Source organism: Vespula vulgaris, chromosome 4, assembly GCF_905475345.1.
Source record: "Vespula vulgaris chromosome 4, iyVesVulg1.1, whole genome shotgun sequence".
In the NCBI taxonomy this organism is placed as follows: Eukaryota; Metazoa; Arthropoda; class Insecta; order Hymenoptera; family Vespidae; genus Vespula; species Vespula vulgaris.
The window spans coordinates 9,722,361-9,746,803 of NC_066589.1; the positions used below are offsets into that span (position 1 = coordinate 9,722,361).

At 29.9% G+C, this 24,443-nt stretch overlaps 7 protein-coding genes across 12 annotated transcripts; 3 read left to right on the forward strand and 4 right to left on the reverse strand.

Moving 5' to 3' along the window:
• Positions 1-54: 54 nt before the first annotated feature.
• Positions 55-3,175, reverse strand: LOC127062963 (vesicle transport through interaction with t-SNAREs homolog 1B-like). The gene is made up of 2 exons (XM_050992019.1): positions 3,008-3,175; positions 55-2,237 (listed from the first exon to the last, which is right to left on the reverse strand). The coding sequence occupies exon 2, from the start codon at positions 2,133-2,135 to the stop codon at positions 1,794-1,796; it is 342 nt and encodes a 113-aa protein (XP_050847976.1). The 5' UTR covers positions 2,136-2,237; positions 3,008-3,175; the 3' UTR covers positions 55-1,793.
• Positions 2,244-3,001, reverse strand: LOC127062962 (uncharacterized). Its single transcript, XM_050992018.1, has 2 exons — positions 2,630-3,001; positions 2,244-2,545 (listed from the first exon to the last, which is right to left on the reverse strand). The coding sequence occupies exons 1-2, from the start codon at positions 2,877-2,879 to the stop codon at positions 2,271-2,273; spliced, it is 525 nt and encodes a 174-aa protein (XP_050847975.1). The 5' UTR covers positions 2,880-3,001; the 3' UTR covers positions 2,244-2,270.
• A 1,953-nt stretch (positions 3,176-5,128) lies between the features above and the next one.
• On the forward strand, positions 5,129-7,721 carry LOC127062938 (heat shock 70 kDa protein cognate 4). The gene is made up of 3 exons (XM_050991965.1): positions 5,129-5,295; positions 5,444-5,666; positions 5,913-7,721. Exons 2-3 carry the CDS (start codon positions 5,462-5,464, stop codon positions 7,649-7,651), a joined length of 1,944 nt encoding a protein of 647 aa, XP_050847922.1. The 5' UTR covers positions 5,129-5,295; positions 5,444-5,461; the 3' UTR covers positions 7,652-7,721.
• Positions 7,722-8,216: 495 nt separating this feature from the next.
• On the reverse strand, positions 8,217-12,137 carry LOC127062936 (RING finger protein 10). Its single transcript, XM_050991957.1, has 12 exons — positions 11,736-12,137; positions 11,225-11,400; positions 10,932-11,158; positions 10,739-10,829; positions 10,473-10,657; positions 10,192-10,387; positions 9,976-10,110; positions 9,662-9,905; positions 9,282-9,533; positions 9,032-9,203; positions 8,628-8,959; positions 8,217-8,509 (listed from the first exon to the last, which is right to left on the reverse strand). The coding sequence occupies exons 1-12, from the start codon at positions 11,803-11,805 to the stop codon at positions 8,418-8,420; spliced, it is 2,172 nt and encodes a 723-aa protein (XP_050847914.1). The 5' UTR covers positions 11,806-12,137; the 3' UTR covers positions 8,217-8,417.
• Positions 12,138-13,529: 1,392 nt separating this feature from the next.
• Positions 13,530-14,199, forward strand: LOC127063231 (ribonuclease H1). Its single transcript, XM_050992683.1, has 3 exons — positions 13,530-13,681; positions 13,765-14,029; positions 14,116-14,199. The coding sequence occupies exons 1-3, from the start codon at positions 13,530-13,532 to the stop codon at positions 14,197-14,199; spliced, it is 501 nt and encodes a 166-aa protein (XP_050848640.1).
• A 419-nt stretch (positions 14,200-14,618) lies between these two features.
• On the forward strand, positions 14,619-21,786 carry LOC127062937 (peroxisomal acyl-coenzyme A oxidase 3). 6 transcript variants are annotated; one of them, XM_050991960.1, is made up of 12 exons: positions 14,619-14,767; positions 18,690-18,847; positions 18,916-19,041; positions 19,146-19,301; positions 19,371-19,518; positions 19,611-19,901; positions 19,977-20,140; positions 20,227-20,470; positions 20,572-20,805; positions 20,931-21,085; positions 21,159-21,452; positions 21,531-21,786. In XM_050991960.1, exons 2-12 carry the CDS (start codon positions 18,713-18,715, stop codon positions 21,621-21,623), a joined length of 2,040 nt encoding a protein of 679 aa, XP_050847917.1. In that variant the 5' UTR covers positions 14,619-14,767; positions 18,690-18,712; the 3' UTR covers positions 21,624-21,786. The 6 variants fall into 6 exon arrangements, with proteins under 6 accessions (XP_050847917.1, XP_050847916.1, XP_050847919.1 ...); XM_050991959.1 differs by lacking the exon at positions 14,619-14,767 and adding an exon at positions 15,733-15,849; XM_050991962.1 differs by lacking the exon at positions 14,619-14,767 and adding an exon at positions 18,230-18,607.
• LOC127063232 (uncharacterized) lies at positions 14,761-24,335 on the reverse strand. Its single transcript, XM_050992684.1, has 20 exons — positions 23,972-24,335; positions 23,804-23,913; positions 23,557-23,739; positions 23,340-23,470; positions 23,044-23,224; positions 22,844-22,979; positions 22,609-22,756; positions 22,240-22,516; positions 21,998-22,151; positions 19,959-20,117; positions 19,695-19,736; positions 19,259-19,295; positions 17,485-17,656; positions 17,179-17,327; positions 16,740-17,048; positions 16,546-16,648; positions 16,184-16,470; positions 15,729-16,097; positions 15,258-15,645; positions 14,761-15,169 (listed from the first exon to the last, which is right to left on the reverse strand). Exons 1-20 carry the CDS (start codon positions 24,033-24,035, stop codon positions 14,900-14,902), a joined length of 3,669 nt encoding a protein of 1,222 aa, XP_050848641.1. The 5' UTR covers positions 24,036-24,335; the 3' UTR covers positions 14,761-14,899.
• Between the last annotated feature and the right edge of the window lie 108 nt (positions 24,336-24,443).

Here is a 24,443-nt window from a genome sequence, read left to right on the forward strand (position 1 = left end):
TTTTATGCAGTTTTTTTTTTTTGTTCTTTCTTTCTTTAAAATAAAATGTCATGATTTAGAATAATATTCTTATTATATTTTATGTACATTACATTTCACTCTAGACATTATTTATATAGATATTGGCTTAACATTTCAAATAACACTTAGGCTATTTAAAATAGTACCTAAAGTTTTAATAAGTAAGGTAAAAAAATTCTTTTTACCCTATTTATATCAATCTATTTTACAGTTGTTTTTTGATTGAGCCAAAGAATATTTGATTTCTGCCTTTGTAACAAGTTTACAAATTTCCATTTTAATTTCAGCTTGGACATGCATGGGTAAACTAAGAACAGTTTGCGCCATACTTTCAAAAAATAACTCAATGCTACTTTTATCTTCATCTTCCATTTTAATGAAACTAAAGTCTTGCCGTAAAATAGTATTGTTTTTATTAGAATTTGTTTCATTACCATTTTCTTTTGTTAATAATTTCAAACAGTTAGAATTCTCTGTTATGGATTTTGAATAATTACGTGTCCTTTTATTAGGCTTGTTCAATATCGTACAATCTTGTACTTTTTCCTTGGATGGTAAAATGATATGACTTGTAGAATTTAACGCAGGGAATTCATTTATTGCAGGAGGAAAACCAAATATTTTTGGCTTATTAAAAAAATTTGTTTGATAAGGCTTTGGATATATAGGCCGATATTTTGCACCTATTTTTTCTTCCGTATTAGCGTTATAATTCCATTTTAACAAAGAAGTTTGCGATTGCGACTTGCTATCCATTTTTATTTTACGTTTAGCTCGGTATTTTTGTGGAGGAGTATAATACAGAGTAGTAATACCGTCCAGATCTAAATCAAACTGAAGAAGCCCCAAGGCAGTTGTATCTTCATTTTGATCATTTTGTTGCAGCTCCATGATGCTAGAACAGGTGTCAACTTCTTCAAATGCTTCTCTTCATAGTTACACAACTGCATTTTTTTTTTACATATTCATTTCTTTTCACTCTTACAAATCTATCAAAATTTTATCACAAATGTATTTGTAGCATAAAAAGAGAAAAGAAAAATGTTCCTTTATAATTACAAACAAATACGAACTGTAATTGATTTCTTTTTTTGTAAAATTAATTTAATTGTCAAGGAAAAATTTCTTATGATGTTTTTAACATACATTAAATAAAAATGTTAGGCTTACAATAAGTCACATAAAGTTTCAATACATTCTTTATATGTCCTATTACATTTGTATTTTAATTACGTGTGTGTTATTACAATTAATTAACACATATTATACGACAACACTGAAAATATAAATTAATTTGGACTAAAGTCTTGCATACTGTATCACAAAAAGTTAAACTTACTTGAAGTACAAAGATTTAATAGAGTTACAGTATCGACAACGTCAACTTTTCATATCTATTTATCTAGCCTTATCGAATAACATTGAGGAACAGTCTCTTATAACTCCCACAATTAGTCTATAAATATAAAATAAATGAGAGAACGATTATGCGTACTTTTTCCAAGACATTCGCCAGCGCCATCTGTAGTTGCTTTAGCCTGTACAACGCTATAAGTAGGAATGCTTTTCACTTATATATATAGATGTCACTGTAGCTTATCATCTACGATATACCTCTAAGTTCGACCATTTAACCGCAAGACGGCACTCAAAGATTCAGAAAATTATTCAAATCTATAATTTATTTAGAAAAATATTTTTAATCGTAATTTATTTACAATAAAAAAGATGATTCAAAGTTAAATATTCTCTTAAACGTTAAATCGTTAATTTTATTTTCGATAAAAAAATTTTAAATAAACAGTTATACCAAGTATAATTATTTCTAACACTATAATCAGCAATAATACAAACTTATTAGTTAACACTCCTATTTTCATTCTATTCAAAATTCTCCGTGTTTTATTAAGTTCTTCATCTGTTTGAGACAATCTTCTCTTTGCTCGTAATAGACGCTCACTTTGTCCTGCTAATTCCGATATTACTTCAGTTCCTATCTGCTCACTTTCAGTCGCAATTATGTGCGACCTTGTCAGTGATTGCGATGTACGTTCCAAAGCAGCATTACTCTCCAGTAATGTACGACGTTGTTCCCAATCAATTTGAGAATTCATTTTAATTGATTAATTGATTAAATGAAGTTTTTATATAATTTTTTACAAATTTGTATTAATTTTCTGATTCAGTCATCATTTCTATGAATTCAGCTTCATCGACTATAAAGAAAAAAACAATAATGCAGAATGCTTTTAACTCGATAAATTATATAGATTTTTCAATTGATAAATTTTATATACAAAAAAAAAAAAACATAATATAATAGTTTTACTAGAATCATCTTCATTTTTATCAAATTCTTTGATCATAAGCTGCATCTCATCAAGTGTCAGATTAGAATCAATTTTAATATTAATTCTTTGTAAATCTTCCAATCTAATTTTTTTAATCGGAGATTCTGCAGTAAAAATCTTGAATGCATATTTAAGATGATCTATAGGATCTTGTGTTTTCAACTTTTCAAATACTAATAATTCGAATAAAATAAGTTAATATACCTAATGCAGATATACTAATTAATAAAGCTACCATAATATATAATTATACACACCAACATAATAAAAATCATCAAAACTAATCTTACTATCACCACGTTTATCGTACATACGAATAACTGACAAAACAAAAGATTTATTTATTGCCAATCCCAAAGCTTTCATTGCTGTTTTAGCTTCTTGATAATCTAAATAACCATCTGAATCTGTATCCATCGATGTAAATGCCTCTTTTATAAGATATTTCTTATTCTTCCACAAACCAACGTTATCTTTGTACTTAATTGTTTTAATAAGATGTGACATTTAATATTTAATTACTACTTTCTCTACTCCCAAAATTAATAAGAAGAAATTATCACAAAATGACAACAAAAGATAAATATATTGAATCTCTTGACCTAGATGAAAATAAATAAAGCAATTTTATTTACCCTTTCGTCACTTTATTATATTCTTCCTTGAATTTATTAATAGATTTAATTTTCTATTGAATAAGAAGAAGATAACACATAATCGACAATAATTTTTTTCGAGATTAAACCACGACACACCCAATACGCAAAAACAGAATCAACTGAAACTGATAATGAAAATACACAGTTTAAGTAGCGCCCTCTTCGTCGTTCTACTCTTAATGAACTACTATAACAAATCACGTCGGATCAGTCGATAAAACAGAATTATCATTTACCTAGCAATTACAAATACATATTATTTCTAATCTTTCTATAAATAATCAAATATTTTTAGTACGATATTTATCAAATATGATATTCTATTTATAAGAATATTTATCATTTGATACTTTTAGCAGCTGATACTTCTTCGTCTATTTAAAATAATCTTTGAAACTTATTTATTTAATAATAATAAAATTCGTACATTCGTATACGTTTATATATATATGTTTTCTGATTTGATATGGAACCATAACCTTGATGTGTTTCTATCTCTATTATACTACGTGTATATCTTATTTCCTCTTCTACCCGTTCTTCTTTTATTTAAAACTACGACTTGTGTTATATCCATTTGGACATTGGTCATGACCTTGACCACGGACGATATAAATGTATATATTATATACGATGTATGTACTTGCATATATCACTCCGCGTTATTGAGAAAAATTTGAAGGCATATTCGGGCATAATTGATATACGTACGTATGTATGCACGTATATACGTATGTATATATCTATATATGTACGTACATTAGAAAACGTGTGGACATTCTTTGGTTATGTTTTTGTATCATAAAGAATTGCCAAGGAAAATTTATTTGTATGAAATAATCATAATTTACGATTGAATAGTATCGATATCATGCAACTCAGTTATAAAACAATCTTAATTTTATTCTTATCCAGTTTACATAACCACGTTCGGAACGTAGTAGGAACGTGTAGTTTGAGTTGTGAAGATTATGACGTATACGAACATTAAGCTTGATTTAATCGCATTAAAAACATTTACATTCAATATTCTCGATGTTGTTTAATTGCATTTTTAACTCGAACTCTTCGTATCGAATTACTTCGTGCTATTTGCTGACGCATTTCGTGGTGTCTTAAGAAAACTAAAATTACAATTCGTCGAGCAATCTATGTAAGTCAAGGAATATACGTACATATATACGTACGAACATAAATCTCAAACGTATGTACGTATTTTTTCGCGTGCGTCATAATAAAATACGAATCCTATCGAACGTATTGGATTTGTATAAAAGATGATTAGAATAAATGATGTTTATGATAAACTTGAAATACATAGTTCGATATCGTTCCATGTATTTCGAGACGCTACGAGAATCTAGCAACGATGATCGCGCAGAAAATGAACGGAGTAAATTAAAACGAATTGAAAACGATTCTTATCTTCCATATTTTGATATGACCTTATCGTATTCGATGACTCATTGAGTCAGCATTTTTCTACTTAACTATCGAAGGTTTATCGATCATCATCTTAATTTGGTCGATACTTTTAATGTCGTTATAATTATTGCAAGATATTATCGAAAATCTTTGACATCTGATAAAATATTGAACATTTTTTGATCATGCTGAACATTACACCAACAAAAGTTCGTTTATAATAGAAAATTCGTGTGGTAGTATGGGCTCATTAATGATGCAAATGGCGGAAAAAAACGTTGAAACGGTCGAAGGTGAGACGATCCATAACTATGATAGTGTGTGTGTTCCGTTGGTCACATATACGTAACGGTTTGCGCCCGCGTGGTAGCTTCTAGCAATAACCGCTAGATTTTTCTCCAACTTTCCTTCCGCATTACTTCCGCGTCATTCTTCATTTTAGATTGAAAAAAAGTTACAGCTCGAGGTCAAAAAATAAATGGATAATTTTGCGATGATGATATTAAATCTAAATAATATTTTCTGCGTCAAGAATACGATCGATACTGAGAGAAAATAATATTAAGGCCTCGCTAATCGATGGTCAATAATCCTTCCTACGGTTGCTTCATCGAGTTACGTAGTAGATACGTCAACCAATCCTATTACCTCCCTCGTATAAACGCGAAGCTGATTGGCTGTTACCCGAGTAGAACAGGAAGAATATTCCAGAAGCGTCCTTTCCCGAATAATATATACGGCGATAGGGTGCGGATTCGTCACTCACGTTGCGAATCGTCGTGTGGAAAACTTCTTCACTATCCTTCGAGAAATTTTTAATATTCGGAAACAAAGAAAAGGTACGTTTTATATAGTGTTCTTTCTTCTCTATTGTCCGCTGAACGATACAACGTGATAAATCGTGCGTTTAAATTTGGTGATTTTTCATTATTGAAAATAAAAGGAATAGAATAAATGTTCATCGGAAATATTTCCTCGTGATTTCAGAAATAAGAGAAAACTAAAATGGCCAAAGCACCTGCAGTTGGTATTGATCTCGGCACAACCTACTCTTGCGTTGGTGTATTCCAACATGGAAAGGTCGAAATCATCGCCAATGATCAAGGAAATCGTACTACGCCCAGTTATGTTGCATTTACTGATACCGAGCGTCTCATCGGAGATGCTGCTAAAAATCAAGTTGCTATGAATCCGAACAACACCATCTTTGGTAAGTTGCTCATCGTGCTTATTGCTTCCAAATAAAACGCGTTTCATACATTTTTACGTATCGTACTTCTCAATACGACACTTTCATAAAATTTAATTAATTTAACTTTATCTTCCTCGATAAAGTCATTTCTTTATGACCAATAAATATAAGGCGTAATTATTAATTTTGGGCTTGAAGATTTTCTTTCTTCGTAACGAACGCAACGTGAACAAAATATTTATTTCTCTCGATGAATTTTGACAGATGCTAAAAGACTGATCGGGCGCCGTTTCGAGGACCCCATTGTCCAGACCGATATGAAGCACTGGCCGTTCACTGTTGTGAATGAAGGTGGCAAACCCAAAATTCAAGTTCAGTACAAAGGAGAGACGAAGACTTTCTTCCCAGAAGAAGTAAGTTCCATGGTCCTTGTGAAGATGAAGGAAACTGCAGAGGCATACTTAGGAAAGAACGTCACCAATGCCGTAATCACAGTACCAGCTTACTTCAACGACTCGCAGCGTCAGGCAACCAAGGACGCTGGTACCATCTCGGGCTTGAACGTATTGCGTATCATCAACGAGCCCACCGCTGCCGCTATTGCTTATGGTCTAGATAAAAAAGCATCGGGCGAGCGTAACGTCCTTATTTTCGATCTTGGCGGTGGCACCTTCGACGTTTCTATTCTGACGATCGAAGATGGCATCTTCGAGGTCAAGTCCACGGCAGGAGACACTCATCTTGGCGGTGAAGATTTCGACAATCGTATGGTCAATCATTTTGTCCAAGAATTCAAACGCAAATATAAGAAAGATCTTACTTCCAACAAGCGTGCGTTACGTCGTCTCCGTACAGCTTGCGAACGTGCGAAGCGTACGCTTTCTTCATCGACTCAAGCAAGTATCGAGATCGATTCTCTGTACGAAGGTATTGACTTCTATACTTCCATAACGAGGGCGCGTTTCGAAGAACTCTGTGCTGATCTCTTCAGAAGCACTCTCGAACCAGTTGAAAAATCTTTGCGCGATGCCAAGATGGACAAGGCTCAAATTCATGACATCGTCCTCGTCGGTGGATCCACGCGTATTCCGAAAATTCAGAAACTTTTGCAGGACTTCTTCAACGGCAAGGAACTAAACAAATCGATTAATCCCGACGAGGCTGTAGCCTACGGTGCGGCTGTACAAGCTGCTATCCTTCATGGAGACAAGTCCGAGGAGGTCCAAGATCTTTTGCTCCTCGACGTTACTCCATTGTCCCTTGGTATCGAAACCGCTGGCGGTGTCATGACGGCGCTTATCAAGAGAAATACAACTATTCCAACCAAGCAAACGCAAACATTTACTACTTATGCCGACAATCAACCTGGCGTATTGATTCAGGTATACGAGGGTGAACGTGCTATGACCAAGGACAACAATCTCTTGGGTAAATTCGAGCTGAGTGGAATTCCACCGGCACCACGAGGCGTACCGCAGATCGAAGTTACCTTCGATATCGATGCCAACGGTATCCTTAATGTTTCTGCCGTGGACAAATCTACTGGCAAAGAGAACAAAATCACCATTACTAACGATAAGGGACGTCTTAGTAAGGAAGACATCGAGAGAATGGTTAACGAGGCTGAGAAATATCGTAGCGAGGATGAAAAACAGAAGGAGACCATTGCTGCTAAAAACAGTCTTGAGTCTTACTGCTTCAACATCAAGAGTACTGCAGAGGACGAGAAGCTCAAAGATAAGATCAGCGCCAGTGACAAGCAAGTTGTCCTAGACAAATGCAATGAGATCATTAAATGGCTCGACGCTAATCAGCTGGCTGATAAGGAGGAATACGAGCATAAGCAGAAGGAACTGGAATCTATCTGCAATCCTATCATCACGAAATTGTACCAAGGAGCAGGTGGAATGCCAGGTAGTTTCCCTGGTGCTGGTGGTGCTGCTCCTGGTGGAGCTCCTGGTGGTGGTAGCGCTTCTGGACCTACCATCGAGGAAGTCGACTAAAAGAAATTCTGTTCCCCCTTGCCACTGCCCTCTTATTGTACTTGAATAAAAGAACATAGAACAATTACAAGCAGCTTTTTTTTTCTTTTTTTTTTGTTCTAATACTCTGATAAACTGTAAAATTTTTCAGTTCCTGTTAATTTTTTTTTTTTCTTCATATATACTTACCATTTTATTTATTTATTTATTCCGCAACTACTAAGGTGATTTATTACATCAATTTGTACAGTATTCTTACAAAGATGTTTTACGCTGTGTTGTAACGGATAAGTCCATAAGGATTTGTTAAGTTTCTATGTTCGAAGAACTGCATAAATACAAAACATTTCTGAAATCTATGAAACGCATTTTTATTGTCCTCTCTTATACCATAAAATTATAGATCTAAAGTTATTATATCTTTACTAATGTTATATGTATTTGTTAATATCAATCGCGCGCTCGCACATTCACACAGGTAAAACCTTTATGTTTCGTTTAAAATACATAAAATCGATAATGCCATACGATTTCTCATATCTCTCTCTCTCGTTTAGGCAAATTCAATGATTTACGATATCCATACTTAGTTTGGAAAACAAGATTTTATTTTACAAGCATTATAAAGGAAATTTTACACCAAACTTAATGACGAGTCTAACACTAAACACTTGCAATTTTTGCAATAAAATATCCAAATTTATTTCCGAAGACCAACTGAATTTTGAGTAAAATAAAGAACAAAACACATGCAGGTTCTCTAAAATTAATAACATTTAAGCTTCGTTTATGACGCGCGTGACATATTGGTTGCAAATAATACAGTAGCCTTACTCTTCTTCTTCTTTTTGCCTCTTACATTATCGTTTAACTTTGCTTCTGTAACATATATTAGATGCACATGTATAATACATATAGAGAAATTGTACGAATCAAAAAGTATACACACATACATACATAGACGCGTAAATATTTATTTCTATTAATATTGTCATACCAGCATTTAACAATTTTGTCTGCTCCAAAGCCTGTGCTAAGGCATCGCCAAAACTTTGACTATAGGATGGAGCATGAGCACAATCGTCCTCCTCGATATCTGATCTAACAGATTTTGATCTTTCAGGAAGGGTAGGTTTGACCGATGGCCAGGATCTTCCAGCTTTGAAGCGTGCACCAGTATTACGTAACATTTCAGCAAACGACGGCCCTTGTTCATTCGGGTTACTTATTTTTCTAGTAGTTGAGACAACTTCGTCAAATGTACTCAAAGACGGACTGCTGGCTACACTGGAGGTAGCCAATGATTCCGATGGCGAAGGAATCGCATCTCTAAATATAAATATATTCAATTTTCAATGTAAATTTGTTAGGATTTATACTTGTAATCAATTAACAACATACTCCGTAAAAAGTTCTGGTTGCCACTGAGGAAAGTGACGCGTTGAATCGATGTTCACATTTGGCACTGGATATTTGCCCATTTGTTTGTTTTCTTCTTCTATTATCTTTTTCTCTCGTTTCCTTTCTTCGCGTTCCCTCCGTTGCCTCCTCTTCTGTCGGGTTTCCAATTGTTCTGTGATAACAAAATGTATGTAATAAATTCAAAGTAATAATATAATCAATTTTAACGATAGATACATAGATTTATTACCATGAAAGGAATTAAGAACATCTTCCGACACAATAGGTGGTTTAAGTTCTATCTCAGCAACCTCAAATTGACAAGTCAGAGGTAGATGGCATAGATATCTTAATCGCCGTCTTAGGTCTTCTGTAAAACTGCCTACTTCCTTTTCTAATAATTTTCCCGTAATAACCAGAGGACAATGCTCCAGACTACCATATTGCATTTCCAACATTTTCACATTCATTGCATGAAGATATACATTTTGTCCGTCCTCAACTAGAAAGAAATGTAAATGTAAGTTTTGCGATATACACGCTTACATATATATATACATGTATATATATTTCATTGTGATCAATTTCATCTACATTCATATTCACGAAAAATTGCAATTTTATAATCACCCTGATAGAAATAAAAGAATTTTTGCGAAGGCGAAGGTAATTGTGTTTCACTCGAAAATATGTTACTAGATTCTGTTGCCTCTTTGCACAAAGGTTGATCTTCTTTATATAAATTATTTACTTCGTCGTTACTTTGCTGTATTAATTGATGACTTTCTTGTTTCTCTTGTTCAACTTTATCTCCTATTGATGTAGATGAAATATTTCCTATTACTTCTTGATGTGACCCGTCGTCGTTTACTTTCTATATTCAATTATATATTCGTTTAATTTTACTTTGTAATGAAAATGATAGAGAAAACCTTAAAAAATACCTTTTGTAGAAGTTCCTCTTCTCTCTTGGCAAGTTCACAAATCGCTTGTTCGATATAGCAATTTTCAGGGGAATGTGGATCATTCATTAATTCAATTTTTAACTGCGCGCGTTCACACTCGATGATATCCATGATCTATATTATAAAGATCTTTGATAACATTTTTAACAAATTTTAATTCCAATCCTGTTGCGTTTTGTAATCATTCGAACTTACGTCTTTTGGGTTTGCTATTAGAAGTTTGGAGTAAACTTGTTTATTGCAACCTTTAGAAACCTGGAAAAATGTTGTTGGAGTGGCTGTAATAGGTTCACTTGCAGGCATTGCAATTAATGAACCCCTTTCACGTCGCATCAAACGTAATGTTATTGGATCTCCCAAATTGACAGCATTCTGTGTAACCTCAATAACACTAACATAAAAAAAAACCTTTAGTCGATATTTTATAAATAAATAATATAAAATGATCAAAATGCGTGTATGAGAAGGTAATTTACCTTTTCAGATCAGATTTATGTACAGATTCATAACAAATAGGACACTTGCGCCAGGATTTATCAGACAAAGATAAATAATGCAGAATACACGACCAACAATAAACATGACCACAGCGAGTCATTTTTGCAGCTACTGGTGAAAACAAACAAATTGGGCACGATAAGCTTTCTGTATTATGAATTTTCTGAAATTAAAATTTAATATAAAATATCTTATTAGTTTATTTGTATAAGAAAAAAATAAATAAATGCATTTAGATACTTACTACTTGTTCTATATATTTCCAATCAACGAGTGTATCAGGATCAGTTAGGTATAAAGAATAATCTTCGTTGGCAGTCACAACAAATTGGCAGCTAAAAAAGTATAAAAACAAGTAAAAACTATTTATAATATATATATATATATATATATATATATATATATAATTTATTTAAATTGTAATTATGGATCTTCACCTGGCTTGTAAGAATTGTTCCTTGTTATACTTATGCCGTTGTACCGGCGGAAGCCATCTGTTGCTGTTACGATTATAGCCTTTACTAGCATTTCCCATTCTCCATGTATCCGAACCACTTTGCATGTCACGTGGTTCATAATGGAAATTCAGCAGATGATTCAAATTCTGCTTTTTACTTCCTTGTGCCATAACTGAGCCGAACTCAGCTGTTTCAATTTCTACTACCTAAGATAATTTAAACTTAAAATATAGAAATTATTTTTTAATAGAATCGTTTTTATAAATATTTACCTTGGTATCCTCCTTTGAACCGCCATGATATTGTCCTTTAGGTTTTGGTCTCTTATCAAAAGTTTTTGCTTTTTGTGTATTGTACTTTTTTGTCTGATCATATTTAGACAAGCTATTAGCGCCAGTTGGTTCACGTTTACGTGATGTTTTCGGAAATAATTTGTTGTTGGCAACATCTAAAATAAATAAAGCGTTCACGATTAAGGACCTTCAAGTACTACGTATATATCGATAGAAAATCGTAAAATTTGCTTTCGTGGGCATTACGCCATATATGTTAATAATCGCATACAAAATAGCAGGTCCAAAATATCATAATGGTCAGATATTATTAAACGAGTGTCAATATTTTAGAATATTAATATCGAAAAAGTATCATTTTAAAGAGTGTGGTTGGGGAGAGAAGAATATAAAAAAAAAGAAAAAAAAAAGAAGAAGCAAAACAAAACTATAAATCTAAAATAACGAACTAATGTCGTTTAACTACTAGCGACACGAAGTGGTGACGTACCTTGACTTTTCTTGGAATCACCAGCAGTCCCCTTTGAAGAGGACTGTGGATATTTGGTCTTTTTGTCCATTGGCAGTTCGGCTATAATTGGCCTCGTTTTTCGCGTTGGCAGAGATGTGGTCTCCTCCGTATGGAGAAATAATATTTTTCTGCAAGCCCTTCATCTTCTTCAATAAGCCATGTTTCGTCAGTTCCAAAGTTGTAAAAGAAACCCTCGATAAGCCGATGGTCGACCGTCGATGAGTCGGTTTAACGACGTTTAAACAAAGCACAGAAAAAAGCGAAAGCTCTCGCTTTTTAGGAAGCGATTGGCCTCCCTTTCGTCGTAAACGACGATATAATATTTCTGCGGGCCACCGCGGTCGCGATTTCGTCGCTATGATGGCGACGAAATTAATGATCTTTGCGCAACCGGAAGTTTAGTCTGCAACGTCATTCGTTACTCGGTATCATTATTTTAAATAGTAACTAACACACTTTAAAGATACATTATAAACGTGTGCAAAAAAAATCTTCAACTATTCAAATTTTCTACTAGGGAGCGCTTTAATCATTTTAGATTTTGGCAGTAACTATTGTTTCTTCTCGTAATCGTTTATTTAAACTAACGTAGTACGTAATATCGATACTTCCGTTATTCGAATGATCAGATACGAATTATCGATAAAGAAATCTCTTGAAGATAAGATTTGAATGATAAGTACAATGTTGTAGATATTCTGTGATAATGATGCTTACGATGATTGTTGTAACATATAATAAAGCACGACAATATGACAAATCTTTATCAAATTTTTAATGTATTGAAATGGTAATAAAAACGCTCGCTAACCAGTTAGAGAAAAGGCGCGTTTAAGCGCATGCGCAAGAATTGTGTTTTTACATAAGACACGATACGTCTGCTAACGATATATCTATTCATTGTTTACAGCTACTCTTCAGCTTCTGTAGAAACATCTTACAAAACCACTATACATAGAAAAAAGTCGATATTCATAGTTGACATATACGAAAAGAATATTACTTTATATTTATGAGATCGAATATTTTTAATGTTATAAATTACATTTTGAAAATGCCATTTTATTATGCTGTTGCAAAAGGTCGAAATCCTGGAATTTACCTTAGTTGGTAATAAAAACGTAAACATAAAAGTGTATAAATATATATATGCCTTAAATATTTATTATAATCTTTTTTAAGGCCAGAATGTCAGGAACAAGTTAATAAATTTACTGGATCCATATATAAGAAGTTCTCATCAAAGTTAGAAGCAGAACATTTTATAAAACAATGCAGTGATTCTTCAAGCAAATTGATTGAAGAAAAGAAGTAAATATTTGCAATAATATTAAGTTATTTAAATAGATTTTCCATGATGTACTTCGTTCTATATTACCTTCCATTAGACTAATTTTCTTAAGATTAATCAAAGATCTTTCTATCCTGTGCTATTGTTATTTTCATGCTTATATATATTAATGTGTGTGTGTGTGTGTGTGTGTATATATCGCTTTAACAAAAATAAATAGATACAGATTATATAAGGTACAAGGTATTAATAATTTTTTTTTTTATTATTGTTAAGATTTGGATCAATCTTAGATAAACAAAAAATAAACATACAGAAACGTTCATTGTCACCAGAATCAAAAAGAAAATGTTCAAAGTCTAAAATAAGGAAACTTGAATCTGCTGAAATTTCAAGTAAGGTAAATGTTAATTAATTTTGATCAAAATTTTATAATACGAATACAATATATATCAATCAAAGTTTATATATAACTATTTGCTATGCAGGAATCTCATTATACAACTCAAGAAAAAAATTTTACTATAGGAAATGAAGATTATGTTGATGTATATACAGATGGAGCATGCTCATCAAATGGTAGAAGAGGTGCACAAGCAGGAATTGGTGTTTGGTTTGGAGACAATCATCCTTTGTTGGTTTCATTACTCATTGTATTGCTATCTTATATATTTTTAAATTATTAGTTATAGAAGATTTGTGATCTTATATTTACAGAAATGTATCCAAACCTGTAGTTGGTAGGGCAACTAATAATATGGCAGAGATTCAAGCAGTGACAGTAGCAGCTAGACAGGCCAAAAAAGCAGGCATAATGAAATTAAAAATTAATACAGATTCCAAATTCCTTATTAATTGTATCACAAATTGGATGCCCAAATGGAAAAGAAATGGGTGGAAAACTGCAACTGATAAACCAGTTATCAATAAAACTGAACTCTTAGAAATGGAAGCAGCCTTGAAATCTATAGATGTTAAATGGGTAAAGTTTATTTACAGTGTGATATCATTTCACATCAATTAATTGTCATGTAACAAGTTTAATTAATAATATTTATAACTTAATAGAATCATGTGAATGGACATGTTGGTATATATGGTAATGAAATGGCAGATAAATTAGCAAGACAAGGTATTACAAATTATAAGTAAACTTTGGAAAAATAATGTTAATTATTTATTGTATATATCGATAAAATATTTTATAAAATTGTGCATATTTCATTGCATTTGATTTAATACAGTCTATATCCTTTAATAATTCATAATTATAATATGAATATTATATAATGATTCCTAAATATTCATAACAATGGTTCTAAAAGTACTATATTTTTTTAGTGTAATAAGTATATAAAAGTACTTTGAGATAAGTAATATTATAACTTAATTTTAAGTAAAAATATGCAAGTAATATTTTTTAACCGAGTATTTTTACTTTAATAACTGTTTCTCCGTTAAGATATTTAGAGTTGTAATTTTAAGATAAGGTTATATCATTACTGTTTCTATCGAGTTTGTACTTTGAACTACTCTGAATGAATTGAATAAATTTTCGTTATAAAAACGTTCTCAGCATTCTTTTTAATTGTTAATTATGTAAATTTATTATTATTAAGTGAATATAAAGTATTAAGGTTACAGATTTTTTGCGTTTTATTATCTATTCATTGTGGAAAGCGAGCTACTTTCTGATTCATTATTTATATATTACGAGAAAGTAAGTATATAATAAATTAAAATTAATTTTTAATAAATATACTTTGATATAAATATATATACATAAATATCGGAACTAAATATAAACGTCGATGTGAACACTTTTTTCTAATACAGTATTTCAGAAATGTATTCATATTTTTGCATAGAATTTATCTAAATGATATTTATCGTATTTAGGATTGTTTAAAATAATATATTTCCAATGTAAAATTTCCCATAGTAATACTATTAAGCTAAAAAAATAACCAATGCTAAGAGCGACAAGAGCACCATAAAGCTTATGGAGATTAACCAATGCTTTCTCTGACATTTTCTCTTGTTGTTTTTCAATAAGTTGCGACGGATAAATAACATCGCTTAACCATTTATCTACTAAACCAACTTCTACCATACGTCTAACCTAAAAAACAAGATATCATTATCATATTATATATCTTATATTAAATAGGTATTAAATAATATAAAATAATCGTTAAACTTGTTATTACCCATAAATCAACATATGGCTTTAATGGAGAATTTTTGTCCATTCCAAGAGCAATCGGCATATTTATTATACAATCTTTCATAATATGTAAATTATGTTTTACATCAGATGTTTTGATATTTTGTGTATTATTTTCTTGTTGCTTTTCTTCCAGTGCATATTTTGTAATATGAGCAAACCTCAAGGAAAATTCATTTTCATAATAACCAAAAGATCCATTTGCTACTTTTTCTATAGATTCTTTTTCATCTTTTATCAACTGAAATTTATTACCAATTTCCTGACTATCAGAGTCTAAAGATTGTAGAAAAAATTCTTTACTTTCTTTGCTCCACCCACCAACAGAAATCGAACTTCTAGCTAATTGATTCAGTGTATCAATAGTGATTCTACATTTTAAACATAATAAAAATATGTCAAATTTAGTCAAATTATTATTATTGGTAGTAATAGTTTATACATTTAATCTTACGTAGCCACAGGATTAGCAAGGCTGGCTGTCATACTGGCACGATAAACTACAACAACCAAAATACTGTAAATCCACCACCATCCAATAAGTACTCTTAAAGCCCAAGGATTTGGCAAACGTGGTAATGATACCAAAAGTAACATACTATATGTATATAACATGCTATTCTGTGCTTCTGTAAACAAATATATGCCTTTTTTTGCTTGTTTAATCCTTAATTCTTTTATTTTATCAAGCTCATTAATATTGACTAGTTTATGTTTAACATCCTTATAAATAATTATATGCTTCTGATAAAATAATGAAAACAGATGGATAATTCCTCCTGCTAGTAAAAGAGTGAAAAGTATTGTGATCCAAGTGTAGAGCCTAAATGTTATAAAAAGTTTTTTATTTATTTTGTTAATGATAAAATTTTTACTCTTATTAAATTATATTTTTATTAATGGTCATACTTGAAAGGAAGAATTAAAAGTTTCCATGAATTATCTGTCAAAGATTCTGGTGTTAAGAAAGTAAGACATTCTGTATTATAAGGGATAGATAACTCAAAGAATTTTAAAAGATAGGAGGTATAATGGAGATCTCCAATATAAAATGTAGCTTTCCTTGCTATTGCTTCTCCTATAAGACCAGTATATGTCTCATTTTTATCTAATGCTCCCCACCGATCATTCTCTATATTGTAAGGCATGTAGTAATGTGGCTTAAAGTTCATAAATTGAGATATAACACGAATTAACTACAAAGATAAGAAAATATATAAAAATCTGTATAAAAGATACATAATATTATAACACACTCTTCTTATACAAACTTCAAATTCAACACCTAAACCTTTAGCACTGTAACTGGGACCACCTTTATAAAACTTTTTTGATTCTTTTGTTACAGCTGGTATATGTTCAAAAACTGAAACTCTTTAAAAATAAATAAACATAAAAAAAATCAATTTATGAAAAAAATTTAAATAATTCATCATTTATATTTTTAATAATTAAAGTTTCAAACCTTAGAGTTTTTCCTTTAAGATCTGAAATTTGTTGTACAAAGTGATTTTTACCATAACGAAATTTTCCATTGTACCATGTATCTAAATACTTCGTTATTACAAACTTTTTTTTTTGATTTGGAAAGTATACTGTTTCTAAATTAATTATTGGTTGAGCAGATGTGTCACCTGAACGATATTTATATGGCTTATACTGATGTACAAATACAACATTAATTATTCTATTCCAAATATAATTCAAATCAGATGTAAGAATTCGATAATCGTGTAATAATAAAAACAAGCCATGAGTATTGATTAATTCTTTTCTGGAAAAATGAAAATCTTATTATATCTTTACCTGAGAAATATAAAATATTGTTATATGTACAAAATTATTTATATATCATTTTTATATGGTATATATAAGTAATATTAAAAAAATCTTTATTTTATCACCTTTCTACATATTGTAAAAACTCGGAAACTAACAAGCCATTAGCAACAAGTATAACATATCCATTGCATCTAGCTGTTTTACTATGAGCAAGGATTTTTTGTATACGCTGTCTTGCTGGAGAAAATTCTTCATTGTCACGCAATAAGATCTACATAAAAAAATTTTATGAATTTATTAACTTCATTTTATAAATAATATAAATGAAAATAGATAAAAAATATATAAATATTAATACAGTTTAATAATTTCATATTGCATGATAAGTGTGAATTTGAAAAGAAGACAGAAACATTTTATGTACTTACGTTATATTTTAAGATGTTAAAAGTGTTCTTGTTGCTATTTATTAATCCATGATAAATATGATCTGTTACAAAAACGGTACAAGTACTACGATTCGTAATTTCTTCTATCAATTGATGGATTACGGGTTTTAAATAGCGCGCATTTTTTTTGCATTGATCAATTTGTAGATATCTAATAATCGTTTAAAATAATCTTTAAATAATTTTTCTGTTGTATATAATTTTATTTCAAAAAATGTACTATTTATACCTTTTTTTAAATCCCATAGTAAAATGAATACAAAGTAAGATAATGAATATAATTCGGAATAATATCATCGTATTCGTAATGTATCGTTACTTTTATTCACTATCACCTTTACCCGTATCTCATTTATTTCCAGTCTATTCAAATTATATCGATTCCTTAAACTTATAAATTATTAAACATTCGATCTATTTTATAATTGAAAATGTATTGCTTTATTTGAATTACTATAAATGCAAATGAGATGTTAAATTTTAAAAAGTTTAATGAAATTTGAAAGTTAGATATATGTTACCATACATATTTATATTACATAATTATATATATTAATTATATACAATATATATATATATATATATATATATATATATATATATCAAAATACATGTTAAATTAACAATAATATATAAATTTCTATTATGTAATTTGAAATAACATAAAATGACGAAAAAAGAAATGATTCTTAAAATACGCATTATTTCGAAAAAAATTTAATGTTCATTATTTTCTGTTAATTTTATTTATATTTATGATAAATAAATTATTCAACGTTATTTGATCGAGGACTTTAAATATCGATAATTAAAATTATCAGTATACGTGTTTTATAAAACAAGTTAATGAAATTCAATTTATGTTTAATGATACAGCATTATTCTTCTATGTTCATATAAGTAATATCAACTCATGGTCACCACCGCTAGTTCGTATCAGCCGATTGAATAAATCGGTATAGATTAAAGATTTGATATTTCGCAACGATTATGCATTTATATATGAACATGTGTATTTAAGTTATATTATGTATATAAATTAATACGTTATTATAAAGTTATTATAAAGATAAAATATAAATATTTTATAATATTAGTGAGTGTATATATTTGTATAAAATTTATAATCAAGTTATGAGATTTACAACATAAATAAAATTTTTAATTTTGATTGTTTGTTATAGCTTAAAAATATTTATAATATACAATGCGACTATCAAAGTTAAAGGATTTGATAAGTGATTTACCCAAAGGTCCTTTGGATAAATATAGAATACGTGCTAGGTTTGATTGGAAATTATTAAAATTAAATTTAGAAGGGGAAGAAGGTATCAGACAACAGGTAAATATAATAACAAAATTTTTAACGTTATTAAGAAAGGTTAACTGAAAAGAATTATATACTTGTAGAACAAAATTTGGTCATTTATTAAGGATAATTCACTATTTAAAGCAAATTATAACTCCTTAACATTAGATGAAAGCCGTAGAATCTGTACAGCTCGAATTCGTGCACTTCTAGACAATGAAATTAATGTAAGTTTATTTATATAAAAAATTAAATAAATATTTTTTTATTAATAACGTATTAAATCTTTTTTTCTATTATAATGCATTAAATTGAGAAATCAACATTATAGCCAATTACATGTGGAAGTTGGTTCAATATACTTTTTCAATATGACGCATCAATACCAGTCAAAATGAGTGTCATGCATGGAATGGTTCCAAATACTGTTTTCACTTTAGGTACAGAACGTCATATGGATATTCTGCACAAATTTTCCAATCTGGAAGTATGTATAAAAATAAAAAAAATATTATGGTTATATAAGATATTTTAATAAGTTTTGATAATTATTCAGTATTTTGGTGTCTTTGCTTTAACTGAAATATCTCATGGAACAAATGCGAAAGGTATGAGAACTACTGCAACATACGATGTTAATAAAAAAACCTTCTGTTTACATTCACCAGATTTTGAAGCTGCAAAATGTTGGGTTGGTGGTTTAGGTACACATATATATACTTAAATATTATACTATGTTGTGTATTATTATACTGTATATTGTAATTAACTAATGTCAAACTTTTAATAATTATAGGAAAGACTGCTACACATGCTATTATTTTTGCACAATTGATTACGCCAGATAAAGTAAATCATGGTCTTCATTCTTTTATTGTACCTATACGAGATCTTGATACCCATTTACCGTTACCTGGTGTAACTGTTGGAGATTTAGGCGAAAAAATTGCACTTAATGGAGTGGACAACGGTTTTGTAATATTTAATAATTATCACATTCCACGGACATATTTATTAAATCGAACGGCTGATGTTACCGAAGATGGACAATACGTATCATCCTTTAAAGATAAAAATAAAAGATTTGGTATTTATATATATTTCTATAATTGTATGATTTGTTTGTATATTGAAAATTCATTACCATCTACATTACTTTTAGGTGCATCGTTTGGTGCATTGTCAATAGGACGTTTTAATATTACATGGATATGTTCGAGTTTTCTTAATCTTGCAGTAGTCATAGCATTACGATATTGCGCGATTAGAAAACAATTCGGTCCATCGGAAAATGAAGAGTGGCCTGTAATAGAGTATCAAGCACAGGTATATTATCTATAAAAATACAAATATTTATAATTATTATGATCAAAATAATGTAATAAAAAATTAATTTATGTGGTATATTCCAGCAAGCTAGATTATTTCCTCACTTAGCGTCTGCATATGCAGTAAAGATGTTCTCGCAAAAATATTGTGAGATTATAAATAATTTTCAAATAAAACTTGTTAGTGGAGAAGATCGTGATAAACTTCATTTAGAAGGTATTGAGTTGCATGCATTATCTTCAGCTACAAAACCATTGTGTTCATGGATTGCACGAGATGCTATTCAAGATTGTAGAGAGTCATGTGGTGGTCATGGATATTTAAAGAGTGCGTAAAAATAAAATTCTAAAGAAAAGCAATGATATTACAGTAATAATAATAATAATAATAAAATAATAATAATAATAATGTCCTAACTTTTTTTGCAGTGTCACGTTTAGGAGATATACGAGCCAATCATGATGCAAATTGTACTTACGAAGGTGAAAATAATGTACTCATTCAACAATCAAGTAATTGGTTGTTGAGTCAATGGTCTTGTCTGTTAAATGGAAAAGCTATTTCATCTCCATTTGGAACAATAGATTTCTTAGCAGATAGTGAACATATCCTAAAACAAAAATTTAATTGCACAACAATCGAAGAAACGATAAGTCTCGAAAGTACGACAATAATTTTTTTATGTGCATATGCATTTTATTATCATATATTAATATCATTTTAAAACTTTATGAATTCATCACGTTATCGTTGATTCCTGTTCTCGTAAAATTTGTTTTTATTTCAGATTTATTATTTTCACTTAAATGGTTATTATGTTATTATTTAAAAAAAACAAATAAACGTGTACAAGATCTTAAAGAAGACGGGTGTACTGATTTTATGGTGCGAAACGATTCACAACTATTTTTTGCACGAACATTGTCTCTTATATATGGAGAAGTAAGAAATTATTTTTTTTATGTTTTATTATATCCCAATTCGGTTCCAATTATTTTGAATATTATTTTCGTAGTATATTTTACTTAAAACTTTCATCGATTGTATAAAAGAACCTATCTGGAAAACAGAAGAATATGAGGTACTCAGAAAGCTGTGTTCTTTGTTTGGATCAACGATTTTGGAGAAGAGATTGGTGGATTTGTATGCTGGTGGTTATGCATCAGTCGATAGTAATATAGACGATAAATTGCGTCAAGGTATTATAATGTTATGCAAAGATTTATTGGAAGATGCTGTGGCTTTAGCAGATGTATTAGCACCACCTGATTATATTGTTAACTCACCACTAGGAATGGCTGATGGGAATGTATGTTTATCATCAACTAATCAATATAACTTACTTAGTAACAGTGGATCTAATTTGTTAATTTGAACATATCAACAGGTATATAAACACATCCAGGAGAAGATTTTTCAAAATAAGGAAAATTTAGAACGTCCTACCTGGTGGAGAGAAATATTATCATCTAAATTATGATATAAAATATCTGTTATATAAATGGTTTCGTTTACTTATATTTTACAATATTATTATTGATTAAAATATATATTTTTACATATTTTAATATGCGAGGTAATTATACAAGCATTGATAATGTAAATATATTGTTGCATAATTAAAAAAATTTATATCCTTATTATCCTCAGCATATTTTCCATATACAAAATATCCTTTATAAAAAAAATATGAGTATAAGAACTTTGAAAATGATAAGATCTATTTTTTAGGACATTTATTATTATGTTTTATATATAATGACTTTATATTAAAAAAATGATTTTATATGAGTAAAATAGTTTTACCATGGATGTTTATTATAGATTCAAGAATCTATGCTGTATATCAGTCTTATAATTCAGTATGTATCCTGGGCACAGGAAGTGAACTATCTGCTTCAGAAAACCATTGATTATATACTTTTATAGGATCAATCATCCAGAATTTATGAAAGGATACAGGTTCTTGTGAGGCTAGATAAGCAGTAGCATAATCTGCAGGACGAGCCTATATTATATAAATATGTAATGTATTAAAAAAAAAATATTTTATACGCAGGTTAGTGCAGGTAGATACTCTTAAACATTATAGATACCTGATGAAATAAAGAAGAATGAGTAAGTTGTACATTCAGTCTGTGTAAACATATGCCAAAAAGAAACATATCGTCTGGTGTATTTGATGATGGACATTTGCAAACATCTGAATCAATCATTTGATAAACAAGAGGTGCAGACAGAGCAATACCAGCACCACCAGTTAAATACTCATATCCAAATGAATTATCCCATACTCGATAACCATAACGCTCGCCGATAGCAATTTGATTCTTAGGATAATAACACGTTAATAAACGCATTAATCGTGCCACACTGTTTTTTATAATCGTTGATAATTCATTAGTCAATAATAAAAATTGCATAATATGAATGATTATACAATATATACGTTGATTACAAAATACCTGAAAATAGTATCATCATCGCTTATGATTAACCAGTCAAGATTTTTACTCTTCAATATATTAGCAGCTGCTTTTAAAATATCGTAAGTTTTGGCACAGTGTCCTTTAGTAGTATTTGTCACAGTATATGCCTCAGGTAAGTTTTTATCTACACCGAGAAAATGTTTATTCTATACCTATGATTAAAATAATAAACATTATGTTATATTCAAATGAAGAAGAAATAAAATTTTACCTGCCTGATCACTAAAATATCCAATATTTAGAACATATTTTGCCCATGTTTTTTTGATGATTGGGATTCTTTCTGTATGATACTTGGCACAAGTTTTTATCGCAAAATATACATTTTTCAAAGAAATTGTTGTATCCTAAAATCATAATTACATAAAAATATATCCAATTTATTTTTATGAACATAATTTTCTAACTTACACATGGATGAAAGAACCTAGGATAGGTTGCACAATCAGAGGTAGAAACAACACATAGCTGAGGAACATGAGTTAATTTTATAGGGTTTTTGCTTCTCAAAATAAAACCTCCTAATTCATAAGAAGCATCAATAGAAAAATCATTACTGGCATTAAATTCAAGTGAAATTTCCTGTGCTATTCTGTAATAATATTAATAAAATCATGTATTTTTAGATAATAACAATCATATTTTTTCATTATTAAAGGAAGAGATATAAGTTCACAATAGGAAAAAAATTGTAAAGTAAGAAAGACCTATTTAATAGTTTCGATGTCATCGCAAATCCGGTAGCAATATGGGGATATTTAAATTTTTTTTTATGATCTGCAAAATGATGAATGATAGTAGGTTCAACATCATACAATGCGTGTCCAATCCATAATTCCTACAGTAAATAACAAATAAGTAAATTTTAGATAAATGTTAGGATATGTAATAACTAATTTCTATAACTAAACAAATATTATTCACCTGACTAGAATTAAATTGAGAAAATACATTTAACAATTTACTCAATTTTACGACTGTATTTTCTAAACAAAAAAAATACCACTTTACATTTGAATAATTATCTGATAAATATGTAAACAATGGTATGACTATCCAAGATCCTTTAACATCTAATTGATGAGTTAACACAATTTTTGGTACTTCCTAAAAAAAATATATATTATCCGTTACTTTACAAATATCTCATTTAATTTATAAAAATACTTACTACTTCCATAATGCTAGCTTGTTCCTTTATACTCCGTTGTAGAATATCAGCATGTGCAGCATGGTAACCTTCTTTTTGACTCAAGATTATAACTACTAATTCCTTCGTATCTACAAATATATATTTATTATAATTTATACCACAATTATTATGTAAATAAAAACTTACCTAAGGCAGTTGTATACACGGACGAAAGAACTGTCCCAGAGAAAAGGATCAAATGGATTAACATTATGCCAGCAAGAAATAAATCTTGCTACAAGATATATTTTTGCGTAGAGTAATTACTTTAACGAGTAATACAATTATTTATATAATTAAACTTTAATTTATACGACACGATGAAGAGAATACAACTTCTTCATGTAACTGTTTCGAAGATAATAACTTTAAAATATTTGCCCGTGTCGACTCTACTGCCCTCTGTAGGAAAAGACTCGGAGCTCTGAAACGAAATGAACCAATCACAAGGCTTAAATTTCGTGCGAAGTTTAAAAGATATTTCAAACGTAAACAAATAGTTTTCTTAACAATCCGATAAGATTCAACGAGAAATAGACAACAATGATTTTTATTTTTCAGTTTTATTTATGTAACGATATATAATGTCTACTTATAGCGAGAAGAAGGGGTAACACAC

Coding starts and splice junctions, on each gene's coding strand:
- LOC127062963 (XM_050992019.1), bottom strand. CDS start 2,135: ATGAATTCTCAAATTGATTGGGAACAACGTCGTACATTACTGGAGAGT.
- LOC127062962 (XM_050992018.1), bottom strand. CDS start 2,879: ATGTCACATCTTATTAAAACAATTAAGTACAAAGATAACGTTGGTTTG. Junction 2,546..2,629: donor TGATGATTTTTATTATGTTG/GTGTGTATAATT, acceptor TCGAATTATTAG/TATTTGAAAAGTTGAAAACA.
- LOC127062938 (XM_050991965.1), top strand. CDS start 5,462: ATGGCCAAAGCACCTGCAGTTGGTATTGATCTCGGCACAACCTACTCT. Junction 5,667..5,912: donor TCCGAACAACACCATCTTTG/GTAAGTTGCTCA, acceptor GAATTTTGACAG/ATGCTAAAAGACTGATCGGG.
- LOC127062936 (XM_050991957.1), bottom strand. CDS start 11,805: ATGGACAAAAAGACCAAATATCCACAGTCCTCTTCAAAGGGGACTGCT. Junction 9,906..9,975: donor AAGAGGAACTTCTACAAAAG/GTATTTTTTAAG, acceptor AATTGAATATAG/AAAGTAAACGACGACGGGTC. Junction 8,510..8,627: donor GACAAAATTGTTAAATGCTG/GTATGACAATAT, acceptor TATATGTTACAG/AAGCAAAGTTAAACGATAAT.
- LOC127063231 (XM_050992683.1), top strand. CDS start 13,530: ATGCAGGAATCTCATTATACAACTCAAGAAAAAAATTTTACTATAGGA. Junction 13,682..13,764: donor TTTGGAGACAATCATCCTTT/GTTGGTTTCATT, acceptor TTATATTTACAG/AAATGTATCCAAACCTGTAG. Junction 14,030..14,115: donor AATCTATAGATGTTAAATGG/GTAAAGTTTATT, acceptor ATAACTTAATAG/AATCATGTGAATGGACATGT.
- LOC127062937 (XM_050991960.1), top strand. CDS start 18,713: ATGCGACTATCAAAGTTAAAGGATTTGATAAGTGATTTACCCAAAGGT. Junction 20,806..20,930: donor AGAAACGATAAGTCTCGAAA/GTACGACAATAA, acceptor TTTTTATTTCAG/ATTTATTATTTTCACTTAAA. Junction 21,453..21,530: donor TAGGAATGGCTGATGGGAAT/GTATGTTTATCA, acceptor ACATATCAACAG/GTATATAAACACATCCAGGA.
- LOC127063232 (XM_050992684.1), bottom strand. CDS start 24,035: ATGTTAATCCATTTGATCCTTTTCTCTGGGACAGTTCTTTCGTCCGTG. Junction 20,118..21,997: donor CAGGATACATACTGAATTAT/AAGACTGATATA, acceptor ACTCTATTACAG/GCCACTCTTCATTTTCCGAT. Junction 15,170..15,257: donor AGCCATATGTTGATTTATGG/GTAATAACAAGT, acceptor CTTGTTTTTTAG/GTTAGACGTATGGTAGAAGT.